Consider the following 25,520-nt stretch of genomic DNA (forward strand, 5'->3'; position numbering starts at 1 on the left):
CGGTCTGCACAGATGACTGGCGGGTGTCTACACCAAGCAGGGGTGGGACGGCTGCCATCATCGCTCCGGGGGATGTTCTGCCATTCCAGAAGCTGCGAATGCTCTGGACAGCAGCAAAAGGGAAGAGCTGACGCAGTGCACCACTGCCACAGAACCACCGAGCCCACGTGTCTCCAGCAGCCTCGACTCCTCCTCTTATACCAGAGCTGCCTCACTCCCCCAGGGCCAGCAGGGAGCTCAGCAACGAGACAGATGCTGAACCTGGGCTCCTCAACAACTCACTTGGGTACCAGACAGCATCTCCTGAGCTGCCCGTGCTGAGCCAACTGGCTGCCCCTGCACCTCCATTGCCCAGCACTGCACACCTGATGGGAGAGGTGCTGTGAAGGTGGCCCCGGGTGATTCTCACCCGCCTGGCATTGCCACCTGGCTGTATCTCCTGCTGGCTGGCAGACGAGCACCACGGGGACAGCACCGCGCCGCCCACGAGCCCAACGCCTGCATGCACCACCACCAGAGGCCAGAGCACCGCGCACAAGCAGGTAGCATCCCAGCCACAGAGAGGAAGCTGCTGCGCTGCCACCATGTGCCAGGCCACAAACGCTGGCTGCGGCCGCGACACCCGGGCCCCAGCCCCTTTCTGCAAAGCAGAAAGAAAGCCATCACGCACGTTGCGGCAGAAACACCAGCACAATATAAGCATATTACAGAGTCAGGAAAAGAAATGCTCACCATCTCCAAGGATTTACACCGACAGAACAAACTCCACAGCAGAGAACCTTCCAGAAACAAGCCCTTCCCCTGTGCCAGTCAGCCCTTAAATGAGCTCCAAGTGGGGCAGCCTTAAGAGTGTTTATGTCCAGCCTGGGAGCCCAGACCTGGACACTGTTCTCTAGGTGCAGCCTCACAGAGCAAAAGTAATGGTGCAGAATAAATCTGCTACAAGAGAAGTCAGGAGTGGGGCTGTGATGGGAGCACGCTGCTTTATGACTGACATGGAGAACTGCTAGGAAGAAAGCCTGGTGGGCCTGAACACAGATACCAGGTGGTCCAGCTGCTTCACTGGAAACTAGGTACTTAATGGACAGCAATGTGGAGAAATGTTCTCCTTGTAGTTGTGCCCTGTGGCTTCTTTCTGATGTGCTTGGGAAGTCCCACTAGGGTAGACTGCTGCGTGAGACGGAAGCCTGATATCACATCAGGTGTGTGGGTGGAGTTTTACCATCTCTGTGTTCACATCTTTTATGTTGGGTGTTTTTTTGTTTTCAATTCAACTCTATGTGTGCATTGGTGCAAGTCTGCCTTTGCTAAATCTTTTCTTGTGGCCTTAGACAACAATCAAGGGGGTCTCAAGTTCCAGCGCTAAGCAAGAAGTACAGGCACTCAGGAAGGCCATGAAGGGCTTTGGTAAGCTGATCTTCCTCCACAGGTCAACTTTTATTTTTTCCCCAGCACTTGGAATGGCTGCTCTGGTGGCTTGTTAGAGGGAAGCATAGCTGCTTGCTATGCTCTGCTGCACAACTGCCCTAAAAATCACTGGAAAGTGGAAACAGAACTGCCCTTCATGTCATGGTGTGGTCCTGGCAGCTTTATGTGCATAGCTGTAGTCCTGGGGCTGTTGAGAACTGGCTGTGTAGGGGACTGGAGGTGGCACAAGGGTAGAGGGCACTTCTGATTCTTGTGCAAGCAGCCTGACCAGCTTCCGTTTGTTTCTTGCAGGCATGGATGAAGATGCCATCATCAACGTCTTGACCAAATTCAATGTTGGCCAACGTCAGCGAGTTCTGATCACCTACAAGACACTCCTGGCAGGGTAGGTGTCTGCAGAGATGTGTGAATGTGGTTGTGTCACTTGGTGAAAAGCGAAAACCAACCCAGTCTCCATAAGAGGAAGATCAGCAGAGACTTTACCTGACCAAGGTTGTTTTGTTCTCGTTCAGTTCAGAGCAGTTGTTAATGCAAGGAGGGTTGGAGCCTGAAGAGAAGCGGTGAACAGCTCAGTTCCTTCTGTCCTCAAAGGCCGTACTTTATGCCAACTCCTTTCTCCTCTCTTGGCTTTCTAGGATTGGATTGATGACTTGAAGTCAGAGCTGAGGGGAATTTTGTAAGGGCAATCATTGGGATGATGACTCCCAGCACCATGTATGGTGTGCACGAACTAAGGAGGGCTGTGAAGGTTTGGAAATCTTCCTTTCGTATGGCTTACGTTCTGGCCAAGGGCTTGCTGCCTTGTTATGTATGTCTTCTTATTTATTATTAACTCTTGAAGATACCTGGTTGCACGTCACAAGCAGTTGCTGGTATCTTAAATCTTGCCTTGGTGATTCCCTAGGGAGCAGGAACAGGTGAAGGCTGCCTGGTTGAAATTGTGGCTTCTCGCACCAATGAAGAAGTTGGTTGCATTAAGGAGAGCTACGAGCTTTGTTAGTAGCGTGACAGGCCAGGCCTTGTCCTGCTGTCTGACAGTCAGTGTGTGTGTGTGCAGGCAAATGTGAAGAGGAAGGAGTCTGGGGAGCTTTCAGGTGTGACAGACTGGCCAACCTGGGTGTTGCTGTTTGTCCAGAGAGAAGCTAGACTAGAATTTCACCAGCAGCTGAACTGGTGTAAATGAAACAGGGAGGAGCATTCTGTCTGTCAGCGGGACGTGTGGCTCTCTTGTCAGTTTCTTCCTGTCTGTGCTTCTTAGTTGGAGGCTGCAGCACCGATGATAATGGCTGGAGTGCTGCAGTGACGCTGAGAGCCCTGGGCCCAGTTCTGCACGTAGCAGGTTATGGCTGGCAAGTGTTGTGGGCAGCACCCAGGCGGTGGCCCTGCTCCTAATGGATGCTGTGTGTGTTCTTGCTAGGATCTGGCTGCTCCCTTGAGGATGGCATCGTGTCTGACACATCTTCCATGTTTTGAAGGGTCCTCCTGTCCCTCGCGACAATGAGCCAAGCTGAGGGGAAAGGGGGTGAATCTTCAGAGCTGTGGGCACAGCTCTGCACTCAGTGGTGAGGAGCTCCAGGCTGGCTTTTTCTCACCCCGTGTGTCCCATGGCTGCTCCTCAAGCCCAGCTTCTGCAGGGAGGGGACTCTGACTCTGGGTGTGCATGAGTGCTGTGGGCTCTTCTTTAAACATCCCAGTAAAGTAGGTTGCTGCTTGTTTTTAGAAGGAAGCCCAAAGCATACCTGAGCTGTGTTTCGCTGTGTTAGTGAGCTAGTCTTCCCTTTGAAGGACTCCATTATGCATCTCCAGCAGCTGATCCTGAATGAGGAATTCCCAGGAGTTGCTTCCAGTAGATGCTCTGGTGAATGGAGTCTTCTATCCTTGTGTCTTTGCAGGAAACAGAGATGAAGGAATGTTTGTGGATGTGCTCAGCAGGATGCTCAGGTGTGTAGTAATGTGCTTCCCAGTCTATTCTTGTGCATGTGATGCATGGTGAAGAGAAGCCAACCTGTGAAATGGGAATAATGGCTCTAGTCTTGTTTGCAAGTCTCTAATGAGAGTCTCTAGACAGGCTGGTTGGTTGGCAGGGGCAGTGACATTTTGGTTGTGGGTTGCCGTGCCTGGTTGGTGCTTGTTGGGAAATACCCATGATCTGGACAAGTGCGGGCCAGCAGTGCTCTAGCTCTGAGGAATTAAAGATCTCCTGTACTTCAGTCTTCTCCATAAGCCTTACTTTGTCATCCACAGTGTCTGTCAGTGCCTGTAGGAGCGGGGGAGAAGAAATGGGGAACAGATGAGGTGCAGTTTATGTCCATCCTCTGTACACGGAACAGGGATCACCTGCTGAGAGGCAGCGCCCCTCCACAGTGTCCTGGGTTTCTTTTCCTTCCTTCTTTGTGTGTGATGATTTTGTAGGAGCTCTGTAGGTGTTCACTGGATGTGAACTCCTCTGCAGGAGGTGTCCTGGAGAGAACCCCATTGCATCCATTTCATTCGGGCTGTTTTATTCCCTCCTGAGACTGAAAGGGGCTTTAGAAACCTAAGTACCAGCATGGAAAGCAAAGATCAATGAAGTGTGACTGCCATTGGGGCAGGGAGGAGAGGAGCTAAGAAACTTGATTGGCAGCACAAAGTAGCAGGTCTTGAAGATGGTAATAGCTGTGGTAGGCAATTAGTAAGTGTGTTAGCAATGGAGGTGAATTCTTTCGTGGGACGATCCCGGTTTAGCTGGCAGTGCTGCAGGAATGATAGAATGTTCATGCAGTACATGAGGAGCTTGTTGTTGCAAAGTGGTCCTTTGAATCTCTCTGACTTTCTGCCCATGGACTCTTCCCCCTAGTTTTTGATGGTAATGAGGCATTGCTGACAAGGACGTAACAGACAGCATTAAATCTGAGATGTCAGGAGACATGGAAGGTGCTTTGCTGGCTGTGCGCGAGCGCTCTGCTTTTAAACATTGTCTGCAAAGGAATGAAATGATGAGAGGTGCTGTGTCTGCCCTCGAGCGGCTGTTACATGGTTTCAGGAGGCAGAAGTGGTTTGTTTTTGTCTGTGGGCACAAAACCAGGCTGGGTGGGACTTGGAGCACCCTGGTGTAGAGGGAGGTGTCCCTGAGGGTGCAGGGGGTTGGAACTCAATGATCTTAGGGGTCCCTTCCAACCCAAACCATTCTATGATTCTGTGCTTTGCAGACCCAGTCAGGTGAGAAAGCTTTGTGCGTTATGGCACGGTGTGCTTGCCCAAAGGGAGCTTTGGCAGCAGAGGTTTGCTGTCAGGAGGCAAGAAAGCCTTCATGCAAATCCTGCTGTGTGCAGGCACAGAGACATCAGCTCACAGCACATCACTGACTGGGTGCCTGCCCTGCAGCTGCTGTTTGTTAACCTGGAGTTGCCTCTTGACAGAAGAAACACCTGCACCAAGGAAGTGCTGCAGCTTTGTGGAAAACCTCCTGCTTCTACTGACCTTAATTCTCTTATTCTTGTCTCTCCTTACAGTACAGTGCGTGCGAAACGAGCCTGCGTGCTTTGCTGAAAGACTGTGTAAATCCATGAAGGTAAACAGATTATGGAGTAAGATTGCTTGCTTCTTCCTTGCATTTTCAAGCTTGAGTCAGCAGCATCATGGCAGTCATGAGATGGAAGCTGCAGCCAGTCAGGAAACTGGCTTTTCCAGGAAAGCTCAGGCTTTTCTGCACAGCAGGTAACAGTCATACTTAGGAGCAAGCTGCTGCTAATGGATTGCTCCATTAATGCACAAATGCTGTAATTAAGAGCAGCTCCTGCACAAGACTGGGCACTGAGACCTTTGTGTCTGTGGGTGATTCTCCAGCAGTTCTGTGTTGGCTGCGCGTGGCTGCTTTGCTTTCCAGGGCCTGGGAGTAGCCGGCAGCACTCTGATCAGAGTGATGGTGTCCTGCTCCAGAATTGATGTGCTGGATATCAGAAGAGGATTCCTGACCGCGTATGGGAAGTCTCTCTACTCCTTCACGAAGGTAAACTTGTCGATGGTAACACAAAAAGTGGGATTTTCTGAGTGCCTTTAAGGACTGATCCCCCCCTTGACTCCTGGGTATTTCAGAGCAGCTGGGATGAAGCAGACCTTACAAAAATGTACTGAAAATGTACCTGAATATTCCTGAATTGTCCAGGATATGAACACTGCAAAAAGAAATCTGTCTTAAGAAGAATTTTACTTTAATAGAACTTAGAAATTATTCATATTACTTCTTTTTCTTTTCTCAGTAACTCAGTTTACTCTGGCCTTCTCTCTTCCTCTCCTCTACTGTCTTTTTTTCGACACTCTTCTCCCTCTTTTCTCTGCACCATTCCTTCCTTTCTTCCTCCATCTGCCCTTCCCTCTTTTGCTGTTCCCTCTGTTCTCCCTGCCCTCTCTTTTTTTTTTCTCTTGTCCTTTTTAGAACTGCTCTTCTCACCTGTATCTTCTATTCTGCTCTCTTTCTTTTCCCCTCTCGTTCATCACCTTTCTGTTCTTCCCCCTTACAAGCTCCTCTCTTTTTTTTCTTTGTTCTGCTCTGTCTTTTCTCTCCTCTCCTTCTGTCCTCTCTTCTCTGTGGCAAGAGGACTCCAAGCTCCCTTGCTGGTGTGGCAAGAGAGGCGCAGGCTCCCTTGCTGGTGCAGATGGAAGGACGAAATACCTGTATTGTAGTGCTTACAACCTTTTATACCTACACATCAACAACTGGTTACATGTAGAAAACAGGTGCCTCGTGTGTGTTTACATCTGGCTCAAGTTACTGCTGAGCTTTTTTACTCGTTAGCAAGATAATGACTTTCTTTATCCCACATTTCCCCCTTCTTTATTAATAGATAAAGAAGCATGGTTCAAAAACAATCCTAAAAGCAGCTAAACTGAAAGTAATGCACTGAACAAAGGATGGGTTCTTTAGAGTACGAACAATAGTCCATATTAACTAACCCCAACAATTCCCATTCTTATGATTCCTCGGTGACACAGTTGACAAAGTGTGTCTTGTGGGTGAGAGTCCAAAGCACTGATGAGAGTGCTGTGATCATGTTGCAGCGGATGGTGAGACGGGTGGCCAGACCTCCCAGACTCACATGAGCACCTCAAGACACCTCTGGGAACATCCCCTGACCCTTCTGGATGAGTGTAGGACCACTCAGACCCACATGAGGACTCCCTGGACCCTACCAGACCCTACTGGGACATCTCCAGATCAGTCTGGGGACTCCTCAGAGCTCCTGGGCCCACAATGGGAACTTCCAGATCCTTCCAGGGTGCCACAGACCAACCTGGGGACTCCCTTGAACCGGGCTGGGGGTCGCCTTGGCAGCAGGATGGGCTTCGGTGTGGAAGAATCTTCCCAGTGCCCACCTCAGAGCTCGAGCTGAAGACAGCAGTGGGAAGAAGGGGCCTTTAGCACATCCATGGCACTGAGGAATCTGGAGGGGAGGGGAAAGCAAACAGAGAAGCAGCAGATGCTCTGCAGCACGGGAAGGGCTTAAGAGCCCAACTTTGGGCAGTGGTGCTCTGCAAACTGTTGGGAAGCAGCAGGAAATTCTGCCAGCAGTTCCCTGGGAAGCTCCTTTGGAAGCTCTGGCCACGTTCCTTGTGATTCCTCCCATCGAATGCCTTTCTCTTCCAGATGGCGTGAGCAGGACCTGTTGTGCATGAGCTCCCATCTCTGGGGTAAGAACACTTCCTTGCCCTGCACCCCTGGCTCTGTAGTGTGGCCTCAGCTGGCTGCATGCTCTTTGCACACCTTGTGCCTCCCATCTGTATGGTAGAAGGCAGCCCTTGGCAAAGCGAAGGAGCAAAAGGGGCTGGGGGATAAGGAAGGGCACAACGCCCCAGGATCCTTCACCTCATGGCACTGGAGCTCTGAGCTGTGGGGTGGGCAGTGCTGAAGACTCGCTTTGCCTTCAGGAGCTCATCGGTTTGGACGGAAGGGAGAGGCAGGAGCTGAATGTGAAAACTGCTCAATTGTCAGCCAGGAAGGACCTCATTCTTGAATCAGTGTTTGATGTCCTCCAAGAGAATGAGATCCACGGATTGAAGAGAGAGGTAATGGTACTGCTCCCCTGTTTCCTCTCAGCCCTTTCCAGAGACAGCTCTGTGCTCTGGCTGCCCACCCCACACTTGATTCTCAGGTTCAGCCTCTCTTGTATCTTGCAGCTGCTCTGCTCCCCTCACTGAGAGCTGCTGCTGGTGCTGGCTGCACAGTGCAGCTGTGATCAGGGTGCTCTGTGCAGCGCTGTGAATTCCCCCTGGGCTGGGCCCGACAGGCACCTGCTGGGCTTGGCTTGGAGGCCAGACATCGTCCCTTCCAAGAGACTTGTGGGTCAGGCTTCTTAGCTGGAAGGGCCGTTCTCCAGGCCAGCTGCAACTGGAGCACTGCAGGGCCTGACTGGCTCAGGGCATGATCTGACTGCCTGTTGAGGCTGTTCTGGAGATGGCACGAGGCTGGCAGCAAGAGGGTCAGGCAGAGCCCAAGGTCCATCTTTGCTGTGTCTCTGGAGTCCTGTGGCTCATGGGGGCACACTTTCTGGAAGATCTTGCCGGATTTCTGGAAAGACATGGTGCCCTCCCTTAGCTCTTGGATAGGACTCCCTAGTCACACCGATCTCCAGTATTTGTGCTCACTGCTGTCTCTCCATTCCCTATTTGTTGCCAGGAAATTCTGCAGTTGACACAGCACGCCATTGAGAAAATCATGGAAAAATGGCATCTGGATGCCCAAGTGGTCTCTGGAAACCGTGGGTACATAGACAGACAGCTTTACTACCCTCAGCTTTGCATCTGGCACTCCCAAGCCTGCCAAGATCTGCTTTCTGTCAGAGTTATCTCATAGAGCTTTAGAATGGCTGAGCTCTGAAGGGACCTTACAGACTATCCCAGTCCAGCTCTCTGCCACCCTTTCCATCAGGGGAAAGGGCTGCCACCCTTTCCATCAGGTGCTCAGGGCCCCATCCAACCTGGTCTCCAGCACCTCCAGGAATGGGGCATCCATGGCTTCTCTGGGTGGCACATTGCAGGGCCTCACTGCCTACTGGGGATCAAGAATTTCTTCCTGACATCCCATCTAAATCTTCCCTCTCTGATAATTTAAAAAGCCTATACCTGTGCTCCTAGGGCTGACCAGCTCCTTTCCCCAGGTGCTCAATCAGTGTCTCATGCTGGGACTCCACAGTTCCCATACACAGCAGGAGGGATTTTGCACCCCAGAGCCCCGCCAAGAGCTTCAGGGAACGAGCATTCACTCCTTCAGCTCATCTCCAGACTGTCCTAGTGCACATCTTTCCATCTTTATTTCAGGTGCCACTGTTGATGCAGTGAGCACATCTAAGAGTTATGGTGGGAAAGGCTGGAAGAACCACTGGCTTTCTCCACTCTTTTCTACCACAAAGCCTCCTGCGACGCTCCTGCAGGTATGGCAGGAGAAACGGTGACTGTGTGTTCACTGCCTTGCCTTCTGGCTGCAGGAGCAAGTGTGCAGCAATTTCCTTTGGCCCAGCTGCACTGTTCAGCCCACACTCTTCCCCACATTACTGACACTAGCGTTGGGAGGGTGATGGACTGACAGATGCTGGAGGGCTGCCCTGCCGGCTCTGGGCAAGCAGAGAAAGGCGGTTGACTCCAGACCTGTTGTCCAAACTTTTGCATGTTCCCCTCCAGTCCCTTGACTGGCGTTCCATTACAAGGAGAACAGCAGCCCACAGAGAAGGCAGTCTCTGTGCTCCTTCCAACAGCCAGCTCTGGGGCTCTGCCTCACTGCTGATGGGCACGTCTTTCTCATTTCAGCCCCATATTTCTCCTGGCAACTGCTGGGCTTTCCAAGCATCCCAAGGCCACGTGGTCATCCGGCTGTCAGAGAAAATCTGACCCACAGCTTTCACTGTCTGGCACATCTTCAAGTCTCTCCCTCCGGGGAAGTCAGCCTTGGCGTGTTCTTTTTCACACGGCCTGCCTAAGTGTAACCGCCATCATCTCTTGTCTCTGAGGGACTGGATGAGGACGAAGGTGAAACTCTCCTGGAGTTATTCATTTATGACGTGGATGGAGAGATCGCCCACACTTTCCACACGCAGGTATGCCCTCTGAGCGCCGCCTCGGCTTCTACAAGTGCGTGTTTGGGGAGGCACCGGGGTGGGGGCCGCACTGTGTTGGCCCCGTGGAGCCTCTGTGGTGCTCAGGACCTCTGCTCGGTGCGGGGAGGTGCACGGTGCGCCCCCCCAATCCAGGGTATGCCGCTGCCCAGTGTTCTCTTGCTTCCGTTTCCTTACGTGAAGCATTTTAAAATGCATGTTGTCATGGGCCGGCATGAGCTGTAGGGCCTAAAGCCACTGCCCTGCTCAGACTGAGCTGGGTTTGGTGCTGGCTGGTTGCCGGGAGGTGTCTCAGCAGAAAAGCTGGGCTGGGAGGAGTTCCCAGCTCCAGCAGTGCTCCTCAGCACAGCTGTTACCAGAGAAAATGGGTTCTTGTTGAGATTCCATCCCATAACTCGGTGAGGATGATGAAATGTCATTACTCCCCTAGAACTCCAACTGCTGCGCCCCCACCTGCATGTGAGATATTGAAAAGCAAGGAGAGCACAAACTTCTCAGAGCATAACTCGTGCCCCCTGCCCCATGGATGGCTGAGTGCAGAGCTGTTGAGGAGGTGGAGAAGAGCACTTGCTGATAGAAGCCATGGCAGTCAGACACATAAACTGGATCAAGTTCTTCCAGCCAGGTGACTTCCAGACATTGCCTCAGAGGCAATGCTCACATTGTTTGGAACACTTAACAACTATTGCAGTTTTGCAAGAAAGAGTTAATCACGTAATTAAGCAATTATGTTTCTAAAACATGCTGCTAACATATACAGTATTTTTGCTTTTTAGATCAGCTCTGTCTAAGGATAAGTTACAGAATACAAATACATTGTGTTCTACTTCTTCAAACCAATTGCCCTTTTTAGTATCTAATGTAGACACAACATTCCATTCCCACAATTTCCCTCCCCCCCCCTTTTTTTTTTTTTTTTTTTTTTTTACAATGTTGATTTCTGCAATTCTTTTCTAAGGTACGATTCTAAAGACGACTTCTTCAGTTTCTTCATTTTCCATTTCTTCTAATACCATCATTTTATCTGAATATGGTGGTGGCTCCATTATTGTTTGTTCAGCAGTGCAGTTTCGATTAAATTGCTGTTCAAATCCCCTCACGCAGGGGACAATACAGCAACCGATGGCCGTCAGGACTCCTGCTACCATAATCAAGGATGTAAACACGGGCACTTTCCATTTGCCAAACCAGGACTCCAACCGTCCAGTGATAGAAGCATCTATTCCTGAGTTTTCTGCCAATTCATCAGCAAGAGTAGTAAGCCCCCGTCGTGCTTTAGTTATTGTGCCATCTGGGGCTGTGTTATTTGGGACGAAAGTGCAACAGGTGCCCAGCGTTACACGCATACACCCTTTTTCAACTAATACCGTATCTGAGAGATCCTGTTTTCCCAGGCCATCCTACTTGTAGCATCCAATTGTTCCACAATTCCCTCTATTGCCTCCTTTGTACAGTTTATAAATCTCTGCTGATTGTAATGGATGTAGTTTATCCAACGTACGTTTTTGTTAATTTGTCACCCACCAGAACAGTGACTCAAATCCTGCAGCAATTTGATTTCTAGCCTTAAATTCATCAGGGACACCTCTGGGCACCCCAATTGAATCTCTATATATTGTATCATCAAATGAGAATCCTGGGCTCCTTTTGTTCTTTCTGTGAGTGTGTGACAGATCCTTCTCAAATGCCAGAGTGAACGGTACAGGCAGTTGAACAAGGGCACAGGTACCTCCCCAGTTAGATGGGAGGGTGGACATAAGATCTCCCACCACAACACCACCAGAGATCCACTCCAGGAATTCCCAGCCTTGAACAGTTCCCGCTAAATCTTTCGTAACATCCAAGGTTTCACTGCACAGTGGGAAATTCCCTATAGGCCTGGTAGCCCTCACACCCTGCCTTGAGAGGCAAGGCGTACAGTTACCTATGGCCATGGAGAATGCAGGAGGGATTTTGGCATCCATCTCCAGTATTGGGGGAAACAACACGGAGAGTGACTTACAGGCTTCATTTCCCCAGGCTGTTTTCTCCTGGTACATGGCGTCCCTTGGGGATCCTTGGTCCACCCCAGAGCAAGGGCTGCTACCTGAGCTACAGGCTGCCCTGATGTGCAGTCATAACAGTTGGATAGGAGTTCCTCCCCTTCCCCCCCCTCCCCTCTTTTTTCCCCTCCTTCCCTTTCTCCTGCCCTTCTCTCTCCTCTCTGGACAGTACACTTAATCCATTCTACCGGGCATTCACACCTCTGTATCCTGTCTCAATTTCAAACATTTGTCCGAGATGCTTTATTTCTGTAATTACTACAACTGCAGGATTTTTAGGAGCATTTTCCATTCCCTTTTTCTTATCCTGGACATTCTGATCAGGGAATGAATCCCATGCAGCCATTCTGAATCTAGCTGCTGGGTCTCTTCCATGTATGTTTATTCCAATGCCAAAAGTGATGTTAACGAGGCTATCAGCCTTGCTAATCGTTATTGTCACTGGATTGCACTGCGAGGCCCGGCAGCCTGGTTGGACAACTCCTTTAAACACACCAATCCTTCTTTTAGGGTGTGTGTTTGCCAAGTATCGAACATCCCTGGGTGTATGTCCAGCCTTGATAGGCAGTTGTCCACCATACATTATTCCATCCCCTACAAGGGGATCCCTCATTCACACCCAATTCAGGGCACAGGTATTTCTCTTCACTGCTCAACCGTCGTTGGGCACTTAACCCCCGCAGGCATCACGTGGCATCGAATGTGGCAGTCTGAGGCCTTTCTCTCCTTGTCACATTCACCCAAACCTTAGCAGGGTACCCTCCCACTCCCCTCTGCAAGTCATCCTTTTCCCAAGTAATCAATTGACCGAGGCTTTCTTTGAAGGGGATTATTGTCAAGGTCAAAACTATTAATTGGTCCCTCCTCATCATCATTGTCAAATCTTAAATCTCTATATAGTTACTATATGAAGAATAGGATAGGATATACAGGTGTATATACAAATGTACACCTGCATGCTGATACTGTTAAGGAGAAATTACATGTCAGTTTATTTACAGTTTCTTTTTAATTTTTATCTTTAGAGGATCCTCCATGGCAACAGTTTTCCACGCTTCAGGGTTAGTGGAAGGTTTTGCTTGAGTGTAGTGAGTCCAATCTTTCTAGGCTGTCCTGACAGCTGTTTCTGCTGTCAGAAGTACTTGGAATGGTCCTTCCCAGTCGGGTTGCAGCTTTGCCTCCTTTGTGGTCTGGATGAGGACCCAGCCTCCAGGTTGGGATGGATGAATCGGAAATTCCAGAGATTGTGCCAGCAGTCCTCGGATCCTGAGAGACGATAGTGAGGAAGACAATCCGAGTCTGTGGTTCTTAAGGAACACATCTTTAGTTTCAAACTGCGGTACCTCATTTTCCTTTCCCAGATATGGTAACCCAAATAACATTTCATATGGGGAAACCCCCACAAGCCTTTCTTGGTGCTGTACGGATTCAGAGAAGTGCCAGAGGCAAGCATTTGGTCCAACGGAGTCGAGACTCTATGACCAACTTGCGAGGAGTTTCTGTATTCTCTGATTCATTCTTTCTACTTTTCCTGATGACAGTGGGTGCCGGGGGTATGAAATTCCCTTTTCATCCCTGAAGCGTGCATTAATTTCTGTAATGTGTGTGAAGTGAAATGACTACCTTGGTCTGAATCAATATATTCTACCACTCCATATCTAGGGATTATGTGTTCCAAAATTACCTTGGCTACTGTATTTGCAGTGGCAGATACTGACAAAAATGCTTCTACCCACCAGTTAAGTGGTCTACAGGCACTAATGAGTCCTTGATTTTCCCTACATTCAGGAGTTCCATAAAATCTACTTGAATACTTTGGAGTGGTCGAATCCCCGACTCTCTTCCCCCTTTAGGCTGGTGTCTGATAGCCTTACTATTCACTTTCTGGCACTCTACACACCCGCTGCAGACCTGTTCAGAGTACATATCCCTATGCTTACGTATTTTCGCAGCGCAGCATCACACAGGGCTTGCACTCCCCAATGACTGCCTTGATGCAGGATGATGAAAATTTCTCTTGTCACTGTATTGTTTAATATTCTCTCCCATGTGAAATGATCCACCTTCCCTCGGACTCCATGGCCCCTCAGTTCCTAAGGATTTCCTTTTCTTTTTTACAGAATATTTGTTTTGGGGGAAGAGGTGGTGCCTCGGGCACAAGATAATTCATAGTAATTGTTGATTGTAAAGCAGCCTCACGGGCTGTTTTATCTGCTGCCTGTTGCCTTGGGCAATGATTGAATTCCCCTTCTGGTGACCTCTGACATGCACTATTGCAGTTTCAGTGGGTAGTAGTAAATTTTCTAAGACTTGTCCGTTCTCCACGGACCAATTCCTTTCCTTTACTGTTGATTAACTCTTGCTCCTCCCAAATTTTTCCAAAAGTGTGTACCACTCCATATGCATACTTTGAATTGGTAAATATTCTCCTCCCTTCAGGAGATGAAGTGCTCGGTGCAGGGCACATAATTCACATGTCTGTGCTGACCAGTCATTAGGCAGCCAGTTCATCTCCCTCACCTCCCCTCTTGCTCCCTCTACTACAGCACATCCATTGTGTCTCTTTTCTTGCACCACTCTTGAAGACCCATCAACAAATAAAAGCTTTCCTTCCTCAAGGGGGGTATCTTGCAGATCAGATCTTACTTTCATGTGATACTCAGTTAAATCCAAACAACTGTGCTCCACACTTTTCTTTCCCTCGTTCCCTTTCCACAAGAGTGTAGCTGGATTTAGGTAAGATTCAGTTGTTATCTCTAAGTCATTTTTCTCCATTAGTATTCTCTTATATTTCAGAATTCGGAGTCAGTTAGCCATCTTCCAGCCCTTTATGTCAGCACATTCTTCACTTGATGTGGGGTAGTGGCTGTCAAGCATCCCCCAAAGGTCAGTTTTCTGCTCTCTTCTACCAGAAGGGCAGTTGCTGCTGCTGCCTGAATACATTCTGGCCAGCCCTGAGATACTGGATCCAGTAGCTAAGACAGATGTGCCACAGGCTGACATTTGCCTCCCCATTCTTGGGTTAGCACTCCCAGGGCTGCCCCTTGATCTATGTTAACAAAGAGCTGGAAAGGTTTGTTCAATGCAGGGAGAGCCAGGACTGGGGCTGTAGTTGGATTTTAATTCCTCTATTAATTCCTGTTCCTCAGCAGTCCACTCAAGGGTGTTGGGTTCCTCATCTAATAATTTAAGGTACAGTCCTTTAGTTTTCTGAGCGTATGCTTCTATCCAGAGCCTGCAGTATCCCACCACCCCTAGGAATTTTCTCAGTTCCCCCTTTGTTCTGGGCAAGGGTAGTTCAACGATTCCCTGAATTCTCTCTGGGGTGATTCTACGCTTTCCCTCAGAAACTACATGTCCCAAATATTTAAATTCTCTTTCCACATACTGTAGTTTATTCTTTGAGGCTCTCAGTCCCTGTTTCCCTACAAAATTTAGCAGTTAATTGGTAGACTTTTTAACCTCTGCTTTTTCTGGTCCTGACAAGAGATCATCTACATATTGTAGGAGTGGTACTCCCTCTGGTGGCTGAAAGTGTTCTAATATTTGCTCCAAAACAGATCTGGTGATTCTGCAAACCCCTGAGGCAGAACCATCCACTGATACTGTTATTTTCACCCTCTCAGGATCTTCCCACTCAAAAGCAAATGTATCTCTGCTCTCCAGATCCAGGAGACAAGACCAAAAGGCGTCTTTTAAGTCTTTAACGCTGAGCCATTTATCTTCATTTGGGATTTTATTCATCAAGGTGCATGGGTTTGGAACTGCTGGATGTCGTTTGTACTTTTTCATTAATTTTTCTCTTGGACCAGTCGATGGGAGCCATGAGGTTTCCTTACTGGCAGAATGGGGAATTGAAGGGCGTCACGCATGGTTCCAACAACCCATCTTTCAATAATCCTTGTATCACAGGTTCAAGCTCGGTACGTCCTTCAAAAGGAAGTGGATATTGCTTCTGTCTTATGGTCTCATATTTTCCCTGCAACTTTATTTTTAAAGGGGCTATTTTCAGCCCCCCCCCCACCCCATACCCCTCCTTTGCCCAGACCACAGGATCTATCTCTTTCTCCTCTGCCTCAGTTAACACATTCATTGGTACTGTAATTCCCTCCTGATAGGTTTTGCATTCCCAGTTTCATCGTAAGATCTCTCCAAAGCAAATTAGTCCCTGCATCAGGCACATACAGTAACTGTCCTGTTATTGTCCTATTCCCTAATCTCAATTCAGTGTTTTCAAAAGGTGGCACTGTCATCCAAGTCCCGTCTACCCCCGTTATCCTTAGAGTCTCATCCGTTAATTCGAGTCCTGACACTTTATAAGCTAGCAGAGATGGAGCTGCCCCAGTATCGACTAAAAATACAACCTCCTCCCCTTCAGTCCCACTTTATATTTACCAAGGGCTCTTGGTGGGAACAATTTTTCAGGACCCCTGACACCCCAATTCTGAATTTAAAGCAGCTTGTAGCTTCTCCTCTCTCCCACTCTGTTTTTCTTTATATGTCCTAGCTTACCACACTTGGAACACCCCCTTTCACTATTCTCTGATTGAGGTCTGGATCAATATCCTCGGAATTTTCCTCCTCTCTGCCATCCTCCAGGACCCGACCTCTCTTCAGTTTTTCTTTCCGTTATCCAATCTTTGTTTCACTACACGATCCACTGTGGAAACCATCAACTTAGCCTTCTGTTTTTCTTCCCCATTTTCCCTCCTAACATATATCTTCTGAGCCTCTGGCCAGGCCAATGGGTGGATATAAAGTAACTTCAGGGGGCTGAAGGAAAAAGTAATAAAATAAAAAGTGAGAAAAGATAAAAAGACTAAAAAAGAAAAACCAATCAAGAAACAAACAAGCAACAACAACAAAAAACGGAGAGGGTTGTAAGGAAAGTAGAAAGAAAGAGGAAAAAAAGAGAATAAAAAATGAAAAGCAATGCATGTAGAGAAAGCAAGTAGGAAAGCTAACTATAGCACAGCAAGGCAAGGCAAGGCAAAGAATGAAACAATGCAACCTTGCAGGAATGGAGGAATGGGGAAGAGCTGAGCGCCGGCTTGCCACAGGAGCTGCGCGGAAGGAGAAGAAGCTGGGCCCAAAGGTAAGAAGAGCTGCTTTGGGTTGTGGGCTTGAAGCCAAGCTGAGAAGCCATGCCCGGGAGGAGGTGTGGGTAGCTGCAGGCCAACTTGCCATCTCCCCAGGAGATGTGAGCTGTGGGCTGGGCAGGGGCAGGACTGTTGGCCAGAAGCAGGCATCTCTTGGAGGAAGGCAAAGTGCAGAGGAGGTTGAAGGGAAGCTACCGGGCACGGCCTCACTCAGCAAGGGGAGGCAAAGCCTGAAGGGCACAAGAAGTTGGGCATAAGGCAAGGGGGAAGAGGAGGGGAAAGGGAGAAAAGGGGGGAAAGGGGAGGGGAGAAGGAGGAAGGAGAAAATGAGAGGCAGGGGCGAGGGGAGGGGAGAGTGATGGGGTGGGGAGGGTTGAAGGGGAAATAATGCTAAAAAACAGGCTTCTGTTTCGGCATTAAAAGAGCAAAGTGAATCTCTTGATTTGCACGAAGCAGCACAAACACCACTGCAGTGATTTTCCTTCTCCTTTGACAGCATCTCTGTCTTTTTAATGTCCCTTCCCAACCCAGCCGTTCCAACACTCCATGTTTCCGCGCCGTCCACCTGAATATCAGTGGCCTCCTGCTGCTCCTCGGATGGCTGGGAATCCTCCCCCAGCACGGCAGCACAGGCAGCGAGCCCAGGGGCAGCCGGCCCTGGTGGCGGAACAGCCATGCCTCATGCCGTGAGCTCACAATGCTCAGCCTCATGCTGTGAGCTCACAATGCTCAGCCTCATGCCGTGAGCTCACAATGCTCAGCCCATGCTCCCAGGTGTTCCGTGCCGGCCAGCGGCACTCGCTTGGCTGCAGCGCTGGTGGTGGCAGCATGGCACGAGTGTGGGGGGCCGCGGCCCCCACCCGCCTTGCTCTCCTCCTCCTACTGGTGGCCATGTGTTTCCAGGAGACTTGTGCTGCTCCGTGGCGAGCACCAGCAGGTGGGTGGACAGAGACGGGCCGAAATCGAGTGGCGGCGAGGGCGAGAGGTCTGGGCTCTCATCCACGTGTGCCACGCCGCCCCGCGGCTGCCTGCTGTGGGGGTTTGGGCACTGCAGGAGCCGGGCGAGGGCATGAGGAAACGATGCTCTGCAGGCCATGCCGGGCCGTGGCTCTGCTGCTGGCTGAGCGGCTCTTCGCCTGGGGTGTCCTGGGGGAGCTCAGAAGATGTGTGCTGGGAAAAGCGGGAGCGTTTCTGCTCTGGCTTCCTGGTGCTTCCCGCAGACAAATCCCAGCTCCCCAACAGAGCCTGCCAGCCAGAGCCCAGAGCGACAAACAGGCATCATTTCCGCTAGTGCTTTAGAGTGAGATACAGCAGTGATTTCCCAGTAAGAAAGCCCTGACGGGCTGTGTGCCCTTCCGTGTGGTCCCAGCGGCGCGTTGCACGTGGCCTGGAGAGAGCATTTGGAAAGCTGCTGAGAGCCAGGCTCCAGGTCGCCCTGCCCACTCTGCAGCCTTGGCGATCACGGCTTGAGTCTCCCATCCCGTTACCTGACCCCTCCCCAGTCACTAGGGGAAAAGGAGATCTCGACATGCAATGGGAACAAGTCTCATCTGTTCTTGATTCTAGATGATGACGCTGATGCTCCTTATCCAGATGATTGGGTGGACACTGCTTTTGTGCCTGAGGGGAACCCCAGAGGTAAGTTGTGTCTGTTTCCTTGAAGGCAGAAAAATTAGCGCTGTCGTAGTTTATTCAGGAACCTCCAAAGGTCTTTCAAGTCTCTTTGTGCCTTAAAGGCCCTGTTCTGTACACAGAACAGTCCTGAGTATTTCTTTACTTGGAGAACTTCCCATTTCAGTGGGAAAGCAGCCCTTGCCACTCTTTGGAGGAGAGAAGCTCTACGTTTGCTGTTTGGGCCATGTCTTTCCCCGACCTGCCACCAGTCCTTGCAGGTCACTGCAGAAAGACGAGGCCCCAAGGTGCGGTGGAAGCTGTCCTCACCTGTGTCTGATCACCTCTGTGCCTGCAGGTCCTCTTGGTGAATTACCAGAGCGGAGTCCTGTTGCTGAGCCTGGGCTGGATGCCAGAGGTGAGTCAGCAGCCTTCATCTCACGCTCTCTGCTCATATGTGGTTGTGGTAGTTGAGGAAGGGTTCAGCTTTTCACTGCCCGGTGATTTCTACTCCACGAGAAGCCTGGGTAGTCCCTGTTTCTTGTGTGCTGCGTGCTCCCAGTGTCCTGTTGGCTTCGTCTCTGTACATCAGAGATCTCTCCAGTAAGAAAGCCCAGATGTTTTTCCATGCTGTCTCTGAGGATTGTTTCACACAACCCAGAGAGAGTATCCGGAAAGCTGCTGAGCGCCAGCCAGCTGCCCACCTGGCACCTCTGCAACTTGCATAACTCTGTTACACAGCTGTGTAGATTGCAGCATGTGATGGAAAGTTCTCCTCACCCTTTGGGTGCAGAAGTGCCTCCAGGGAAGGCCGGGCAAAAATCCTTGGCTGCCTCCTGTGCTGGAGCCCCACAGGCGTCCCAGGGGTGGCTGTTGTCTTTATTGACTTCACCAAAAAGACCATTCAGTTCAATACTTTGTTTGTCTGAAATGTATTTTTGTGCTTTCTGTTAAGGTCCTGAGAGATGGAATGAGACATTGAGAATTGGAGAATATCCGCAGAGGCTCTCCCATGTCCTGAAGAAAATCATGAAGGAGAAGGCAGCACACAGTGGGTGTCTCTCTGTCTGTTCACTGAAAGACTCGGGAAGCTGAGTTTCTAGATAGATAAAGGGAGAAACTGTAATGTGCACAGCAGGAAAGGATGGATCAGAGCCCTCTGATCTGAACTGGCTGGTGGCATCATCTTGCAACTTGCCAGAATCACACAAGAAGCCTGCCTGCAACCTGCTGTCTCCCAGCAGGACAGGTCTTGCTGTCTGTGCTCGCCAACTGGGAAGTGTGCAGCACTTCAGTTTGTCTCACAGAATGGCACACAGTTTGGAGTAGAAATGAGGTGCACCACAAAAAGCCCAGGCTTTGTTCCTGAACTTTACTGATGTGTGTAGAGAACTGGTGCCTCCTGCAGATACCATCTTCCTGATGAGAAGCAGTTACTTACAACCCCACTCTCTTACCTCCTTTCTAAAGAGACAGACGGAGAGCCTGAGCACAGGGATGCATTTCAGGGAGGCAGCCGTTGCATACCGCACATCCCTCCGGGAGAAACAGAGGCCAAACACACGACTGGCGCTCCAGGTAAAGCCCCTCCTAGAGCTCCATGGCCGTGGTCAGAGGTTGCTCCCCTTCCATCACACTCAGTTCCCAGGGATTTAGGAACTTTGGCCAGGGGAACCACATTCAGCAGGTGAGGAGAGGAAATAGGACCCTCCGACGTACCTCCCTCCCACAGTCCCTGCATTCCAGAGCTTGCTGTGCCCCCCTTGAGGCATGTGGCACACCAGCAGCCTGCAGTGGGATCCCTCCTGCAAACTGAGCTCCAGAGGGACGCACTGGCTCCTAGATGGGGCATAGAGGGAGCCTCCCCGTCCTGCCTCCTCTTTGCCTGCACCATGCTGAGACTTTGCCTTTCTCTCATTCTTCACTGTGCTGTTAGAGCCCCAGGCAGCCCAGCACAACTGGATCCGTGGTTCTTTTCTGAAGAACCCGGGTGAGCAACAATCAGGCAGGAGTTCATAAAGGGGAGGAAACTAGGAGCATGCAAGTTGTGCCCACGCCGGGAGAAAGGCAAAAAGGGAGAGGCAGGTTCAGGTGCCTGCGGAGAGGGCCTGACTCTGCCTCCGAGGAGCGGGTTCCCAGTGAGAGAGGGGAGCTTGTCCATGTCACTCATAGCAGCAATTGGTTAAAGAGATTCACACGCTCTCCTTCTGCTCTAAGGAATTTTCTTTAGTCAGACAACGTGCCCCAAGCGGTCACGATGTGCCTGCAGCAGCACTACCCAGCCTCACGAGGCAAGGGTGGGTGAGCGCAAAAGAAGTCTTAGAGCATGATGGAGAAGAAGGAGCAAATCCATGGCCCAGGAACATTTGGACCATGGCAGAGCCAGCGTAAACAAAGCTGAGAGGCAGAACAGAGGCTCCAGAGTGCGTTGATGTGAGTTCCCTTCTCCAGAGTGCGCCTTTGGGAGTTCCCTTTGCTTCCCCTGGAATCAGGGAAAGCATTGCAGCCTGAGGATTTTCACTTGTTCCAGGAGGCCAACAACATGAAAAGAGCATTTTGTGGCCGTGTCAGACCTCCTGCGAGATTGCCGGTATGGCACAAGACACAGCAACAACCACTTTATTCTTCCAGGTGTGGATGATGAAGGACGTGCAAACGCCGAGCAAGTTAAAGATGCACGGAAGTTGTACCTGGAACTTGCCATATCTGTCTCGGTTTCCCTGTTGCTAGCGATGATTCTGTGCTGTCTTCTTTTCTGGTGGTGCAGGAAGAGGAAGCAGTGAGTTGTTGTTCACCCCCACCCACATCCCGCCCAACTCTTACTGCAGGTCTGCCGTGAGCCAGGAGGCATTTCTAGTTAAAGCAGCACAGAGAGGCCGGTCAGCCGTTGGCTACCATGGTCTGAGATCAGTGCTGTCAGATGTTGGAATGGCGCGGCCATTCCTGCAGCCAGTTCTTAGTGCTGGGCCTGAGATGGGCTGAGAGCCGAGGGCGGCTCTTTGCCATTGAGGAAGGAGAGCAGGGGCTCTGCTGCGCCCTCAGCACGTGCCTCTCTCCGCAGGCGCCTCGCTGCAGCTGATGGAGCGCAGGACGATAGCAGCAGCTACAGCTCGCAGTCAGAGGAGGAGTCTGCTGACCTCGAGTGGCCCGATGGATGGACAAACCACCAACCATCTGTGCGGGAACAACCTGCCCACCAGCCGCAGGGCACCAGCAGAGCGGCCCCTGCAAGGCTGAACAGCCGCCGGGCTCAGCTAGCCCCACCTCGACCCCCGCCGCCCCCCAGCCCGGGCTCCGCATCGCGGGGGATGAGCGACAGGCCCAGCAGCCCCCGGCCACAGCGGGCATCAACGCCGCCCCCCCGTCCTCCTCCACCATCCTTCAAGGGACAGAAGGAACCCTCCCGGGGTGGAGGCTTGCGGTCATCGGCCAGCAGCGAAACAATTGCTCCCCGGCAGAAGAGCGACAGGCCCAGCAGCCCCCGGCCACAGTGGGCATCAACGCCGCCCCCCCGTCCTCCTCCACCATCCTTCAAGGGACAGAAGGAACCCGCCCGGGGTGGAGGCTTGTGGTCATCGGCCAGCAGCGAAACAATTGCTCCCTGGCAGATGAGCGACAGGCCCAGCAGCCCCCGGCCGCAGCGGGCATCAACGCCGCCCCCCCGTCCCCCACCACCATCCTTCAGGGGACGGGAGCGGTCCCCTCAGCGTGTCGGCTCGCGGGCATCATCCAGCACCTGGATAACTGCTGCCTCGGGGAAGTCTGAGAGGCCTGGCAGCCCCCAGCCCCCCCCAGCACCGCCGCTGCCCTCCCCCTCCTCTCCACCATCCTTTAGGAGGTGGGAGCAGCGCCCCCAGGGTGTCAGCTCGGGGGCATCATCACACCCCTGGAAAACCACTGCCAGGGGGAAACAGACCAGGCCCAGCAGCCCCCAGCCCCCCCCAGCACCACCTCTGCCATCCCCGTTCCCTCCATCACCTGTCAGGGAATGGAGGCGATCTGTGCAGAGTGCAGGCTCGGAGAAACAGTCGGACAGGACAGCCGCTGCCAGGGGGAAGCAGGACCGGCCCAGCAGCCCCCGGCCTCCCCAGGCACCGTCACCAGCCTCCCGTTCCCCACCACCATCCTTCAGGGGACAGGAGTGGCCCCCTCAGGCACCCCCACTGCCCTTCCGCTCCTCTCCACCATCCTTTAGGAGGTGGGAGCAGCGCCCCCAGGGTGTCAGCTCGGGGGCATCATCACACCCCTGGAAAACCACTGCCAGGGGGAAACAGACCAGGCCCAGCAGCCCCCAGCCCCCCCCAGCGCCACCTCTGCCATCCCCATTCCCTCCATCATCCATCAGGGAGTGGAAGCGATCTGTGCAGAGTGCAGGCTCGGGGAAACAGTCTGACAGGACAGCCGCTGCCAGGGGGAAGCAGGACCGGCCCAGCAGCCCCCGGCCTCCCCAGGCACCGTCACCAGCCTCCCGTTCCCCTCCACCATCCTTCAGGGGACAGGAGTGGCCCCCTCAGGCATCCACACTGCCCTTCCGCTCCTCTCCACCATTTTTCAAGGGACGGCAGTGGCCGCCCCAGCATGACAGGCCTGGCCGCCCCAGGTCCCCCCAGGCCTCCATGCTGCCCTCCCCCTCCTTTCCACCATCCTTTAGGAGGTGGGAGCAGCCCCCCCAGGGTCTTCGCCAGGGGGAATTATCCAACAGACCGACAACTGTGGCCTGGGGGGAGCGTGAGCGGATCAGCAGCCCACAGCCGCCCCGAGCACCATCCTCTCCCTCCCCTCAAGCATCTTTCAGGCGGTGGGAGTGGCCCCCCCGGGGTGTCAGCTCAGGGGCTTCATTAGATAAGTGGAATACCACTGCCAAGGGGAAACAGACCTGGTCCAGCAGCCTCCAGCACACCCCAGCACTGCATCTGCCCTACCGCTCCTCTCCGCTCTCCATCAGGAGGTGAGAGCACTCCCAGCATGTGGGTTTACAGACACTGACATCCACAGAACCACTGCTGGCATCATCTGGAGTTTTCCATGCTCTGCTGCACCGCTAAATAGAAAGTGGCTTTGGGACACCATCGGACATCCACAGAACCACTGCTGTCATGTACCTGAGATTACCAGCCTCCTCAGTACCAATAAACAGAAAATAACACCACAGCTGTCCACGTGCTGTTGTCGCGTCATTACCTGACCCGCTGCCAGACCTTGTGTGCCACTTGGCATTGGCAGACGGCGATAATACGAGTGGGAATGGCTTTAAACTCAAAGAGTGGAAATTGAGGTAGATGTGCAGAGGAAATTCCTCTCCCAAAGGCAGCGAGGCCCTGGCGGAGGGTGCCCAGAGGCTGTGGGTGCCCTACGTCCCGTCTCGGGCAGGGGACAAGGGTGGGAGTGCATGATGCAAAAGCACCAGTGCTCCTGCCTAAGGTTCAGCAGACAGCAGACGCCGTCCTGCTCTGAGCAGCAGGCAATTGTTTGCTCTGCAATAGGAACCAAGCAAGAACTATTAGCACATTTTCTTCCCCCTCCATTTCTTTTGGCTCTGTGGGCTGGATCGAGAATCTGAAAGTGGAGAGAGATGGGAGGAAGGCAGTGCTGCAAACCTGGTGTGCCTGCTGCCACTGCTCACTGTGATTGCAGTCGCCTTATCAGAGGAGCAGTCCATCGTGCTACCAGAAACAGAGCTCGGTTGCCTTCATTGCACCCTGCAGCTCCTCTCCAGCACCTGCCCTGCGTCACTGATTTTCAAGATCCTGCAGGGGGTGCAACATTCCCCTGTTTCCTCTCAGCGCTCCTCAGGAGCTGTGGCCACAAACAAAGCAGCCGTCAGTCAGCTGGAAGGAAGGAAGGGAAGGGAAGGGAAGGGAAGGGAAGGGAAGGGAAGGGAAGGGAAGGGAAGGGAAGGGAAGGGAAGGGAAGGGAAGGGAAGGGAAGGGAAGGGAAGGGAAGGGAAGGGAAGGGAAGGGAAGGGAAGGGAAGGGAAGGGAAGGGAAGGGAAGGGAAGGGAAGGGAAGGGAAGGGGAGGGGAGGGGAGGGGAGGGGAGGGGAGGGGAGGGGAGGGGAGGGGAGGGGGAGGGGAGGGCTGCTTCCTTCAAAAATCGGAGTATTCTGATGAGGAGAAAACAGCAAAACGAAGCCTGCCATCATGTCGTTGCCATCGGGGCTCAAACTACGGCAGCCAGCTGACCAGGGAAGAACTTCCAGTAGATGCTGCTTAGTGAGGGCACCCAGAATGAAATAGCAAGGATGTTACGAGTAGGAGACTGCAGAACCATTTAGCAATGCCCCCTACTAATATTTATTATAATAGTTAGCTCAAAAATCCAGATGATTTTTAATTACTGTTTTTAATTGAAAGACAACCTTGCAGCTAATGCTGTGAATCTCTATCACCAGACTGTCAGCTATTTCTGGCAGTGAATTCTCTCTGTAGCACTGGTTTTGTAGCAGTCATTGTGAGGTTTGCCTTGCTTTCCCTCTGGGTTCTCTGCACGCGTCCCTTTCTGAAATTGTACTTCTCACTGGGGAAACCCCCTCACAACCTTTCCTCTTCACCTTTAGACTGGACATCAGGAAGGACATAAGGAGTCTTTAGACTAGACATAAGGAAGAAGTCTGTGTGATAAGGGTGGCTCTGGAACAGGGACGCTGAGGGACCCTGGGGATCTCTGGAGCCCCGAGCGCTGCGGATGGATGGGATGAGGGCACCATCCCTGGCCCATTCCAGGGCGACCATTGCCACCCCAGACCTTCCCTCACGCTTTGTGGGGCTGTGCTGAGGAGGAGGGTCTCGAGGTGCCCTAGGGATGGCCCAGGGTCACTGTGCAGATGGGACAGGGGCTGTGGCTGCTGTCCCCAGGGGACAACGTTCCTGCCCTGGGCTGCTGCCAGCCCCTCTCCTGCCCAAAGTCCTGGGGCACAAACCCTGCTGGGACGAAGCTTCCCCTCGGTCAGTGACAGCTTTTGACATCCCCTGCTGACCCATGGAGTCCATTGAAGGAAGCGAAGACCCTGATGGTCTCCAACATCCTCCAGGGATCAATAAAGCCCTCAGCAAAGCCACGCTCTGTGTCCGTGTCCTCGTCCCCACGCTCAGCAGGGACCGCTCGTGTCTGTCCCTGCCTGGCAGAGGCCACTCCTAAGGCTGGGATGGTCCCTAGCTCCGTGCCCCGCACCCCACGTCCCGCACCGCGGGCCTCTCCATCCCCTGCAGCGCGTGCAGCCGACAGCGCATGCGTGGCGGCGTCTCCATGGCGACAGCA

The 25,520-nt window shown here is 52.1% G+C and overlaps 1 protein-coding gene across 24 annotated transcripts; it reads left to right on the forward strand.

Moving 5' to 3' along the window:
• Positions 1–4,969: 4,969 nt before the first annotated feature.
• On the forward strand, positions 4,970–23,413 carry LOC125692693 (basic salivary proline-rich protein 1-like). 24 transcript variants are annotated; one of them, XM_048943542.1, is made up of 15 exons: positions 5,300–5,416; positions 7,052–7,095; positions 7,333–7,470; positions 8,081–8,166; positions 8,722–8,834; positions 9,208–9,494; positions 9,943–10,137; positions 16,573–16,649; positions 17,185–17,590; positions 18,220–18,291; positions 18,623–18,682; positions 19,220–19,315; positions 19,735–19,842; positions 20,896–21,043; positions 21,326–23,413. In XM_048943542.1, exons 9-15 carry the CDS (start codon positions 17,407–17,409, stop codon positions 23,214–23,216), a joined length of 2,559 nt encoding a protein of 852 aa, XP_048799499.1. In that variant the 5' UTR covers positions 5,300–5,416; positions 7,052–7,095; positions 7,333–7,470; positions 8,081–8,166; positions 8,722–8,834; positions 9,208–9,494; positions 9,943–10,137; positions 16,573–16,649; positions 17,185–17,406; the 3' UTR covers positions 23,217–23,413. The 24 variants fall into 24 exon arrangements, with proteins under 24 accessions (XP_048799505.1, XP_048799499.1, XP_048799498.1 ...); XM_048943541.1 differs by lacking the exon at positions 8,722–8,834 and adding an exon at positions 10,617–10,769 and having other exon boundaries at positions 17,150–17,590; XM_048943540.1 differs by lacking the exon at positions 8,722–8,834 and adding an exon at positions 10,617–10,769.
• Positions 23,414–25,520: the final 2,107 nt, after the last annotated feature.

This window comes from Lagopus muta, chromosome 4, assembly GCF_023343835.1.
Source record: "Lagopus muta isolate bLagMut1 chromosome 4, bLagMut1 primary, whole genome shotgun sequence".
In the NCBI taxonomy this organism is placed as follows: domain Eukaryota; kingdom Metazoa; phylum Chordata; class Aves; order Galliformes; family Phasianidae; genus Lagopus; species Lagopus muta.

Excerpts from the sequence above, each read along its gene's own strand:
- LOC125692693 (XM_048943548.1), top strand. The coding sequence starts at position 17,407 with ATGCTCAGCCCATGCTCCCAGGTGTTCCGTGCCGGCCAGCGGCACTCG. Across the intron at positions 18,292-18,622 it reads GCCTGAGGGGAACCCCAGAG|GTCCTCTTGGTGAATTACCA; the intron begins GTAAGTTGTGTC and ends CTGTGCCTGCAG. Across the intron at positions 19,316-19,734 it reads GAAGGAGAAGGCAGCACACA|AGACAGACGGAGAGCCTGAG; the intron begins GTGGGTGTCTCT and ends TCCTTTCTAAAG.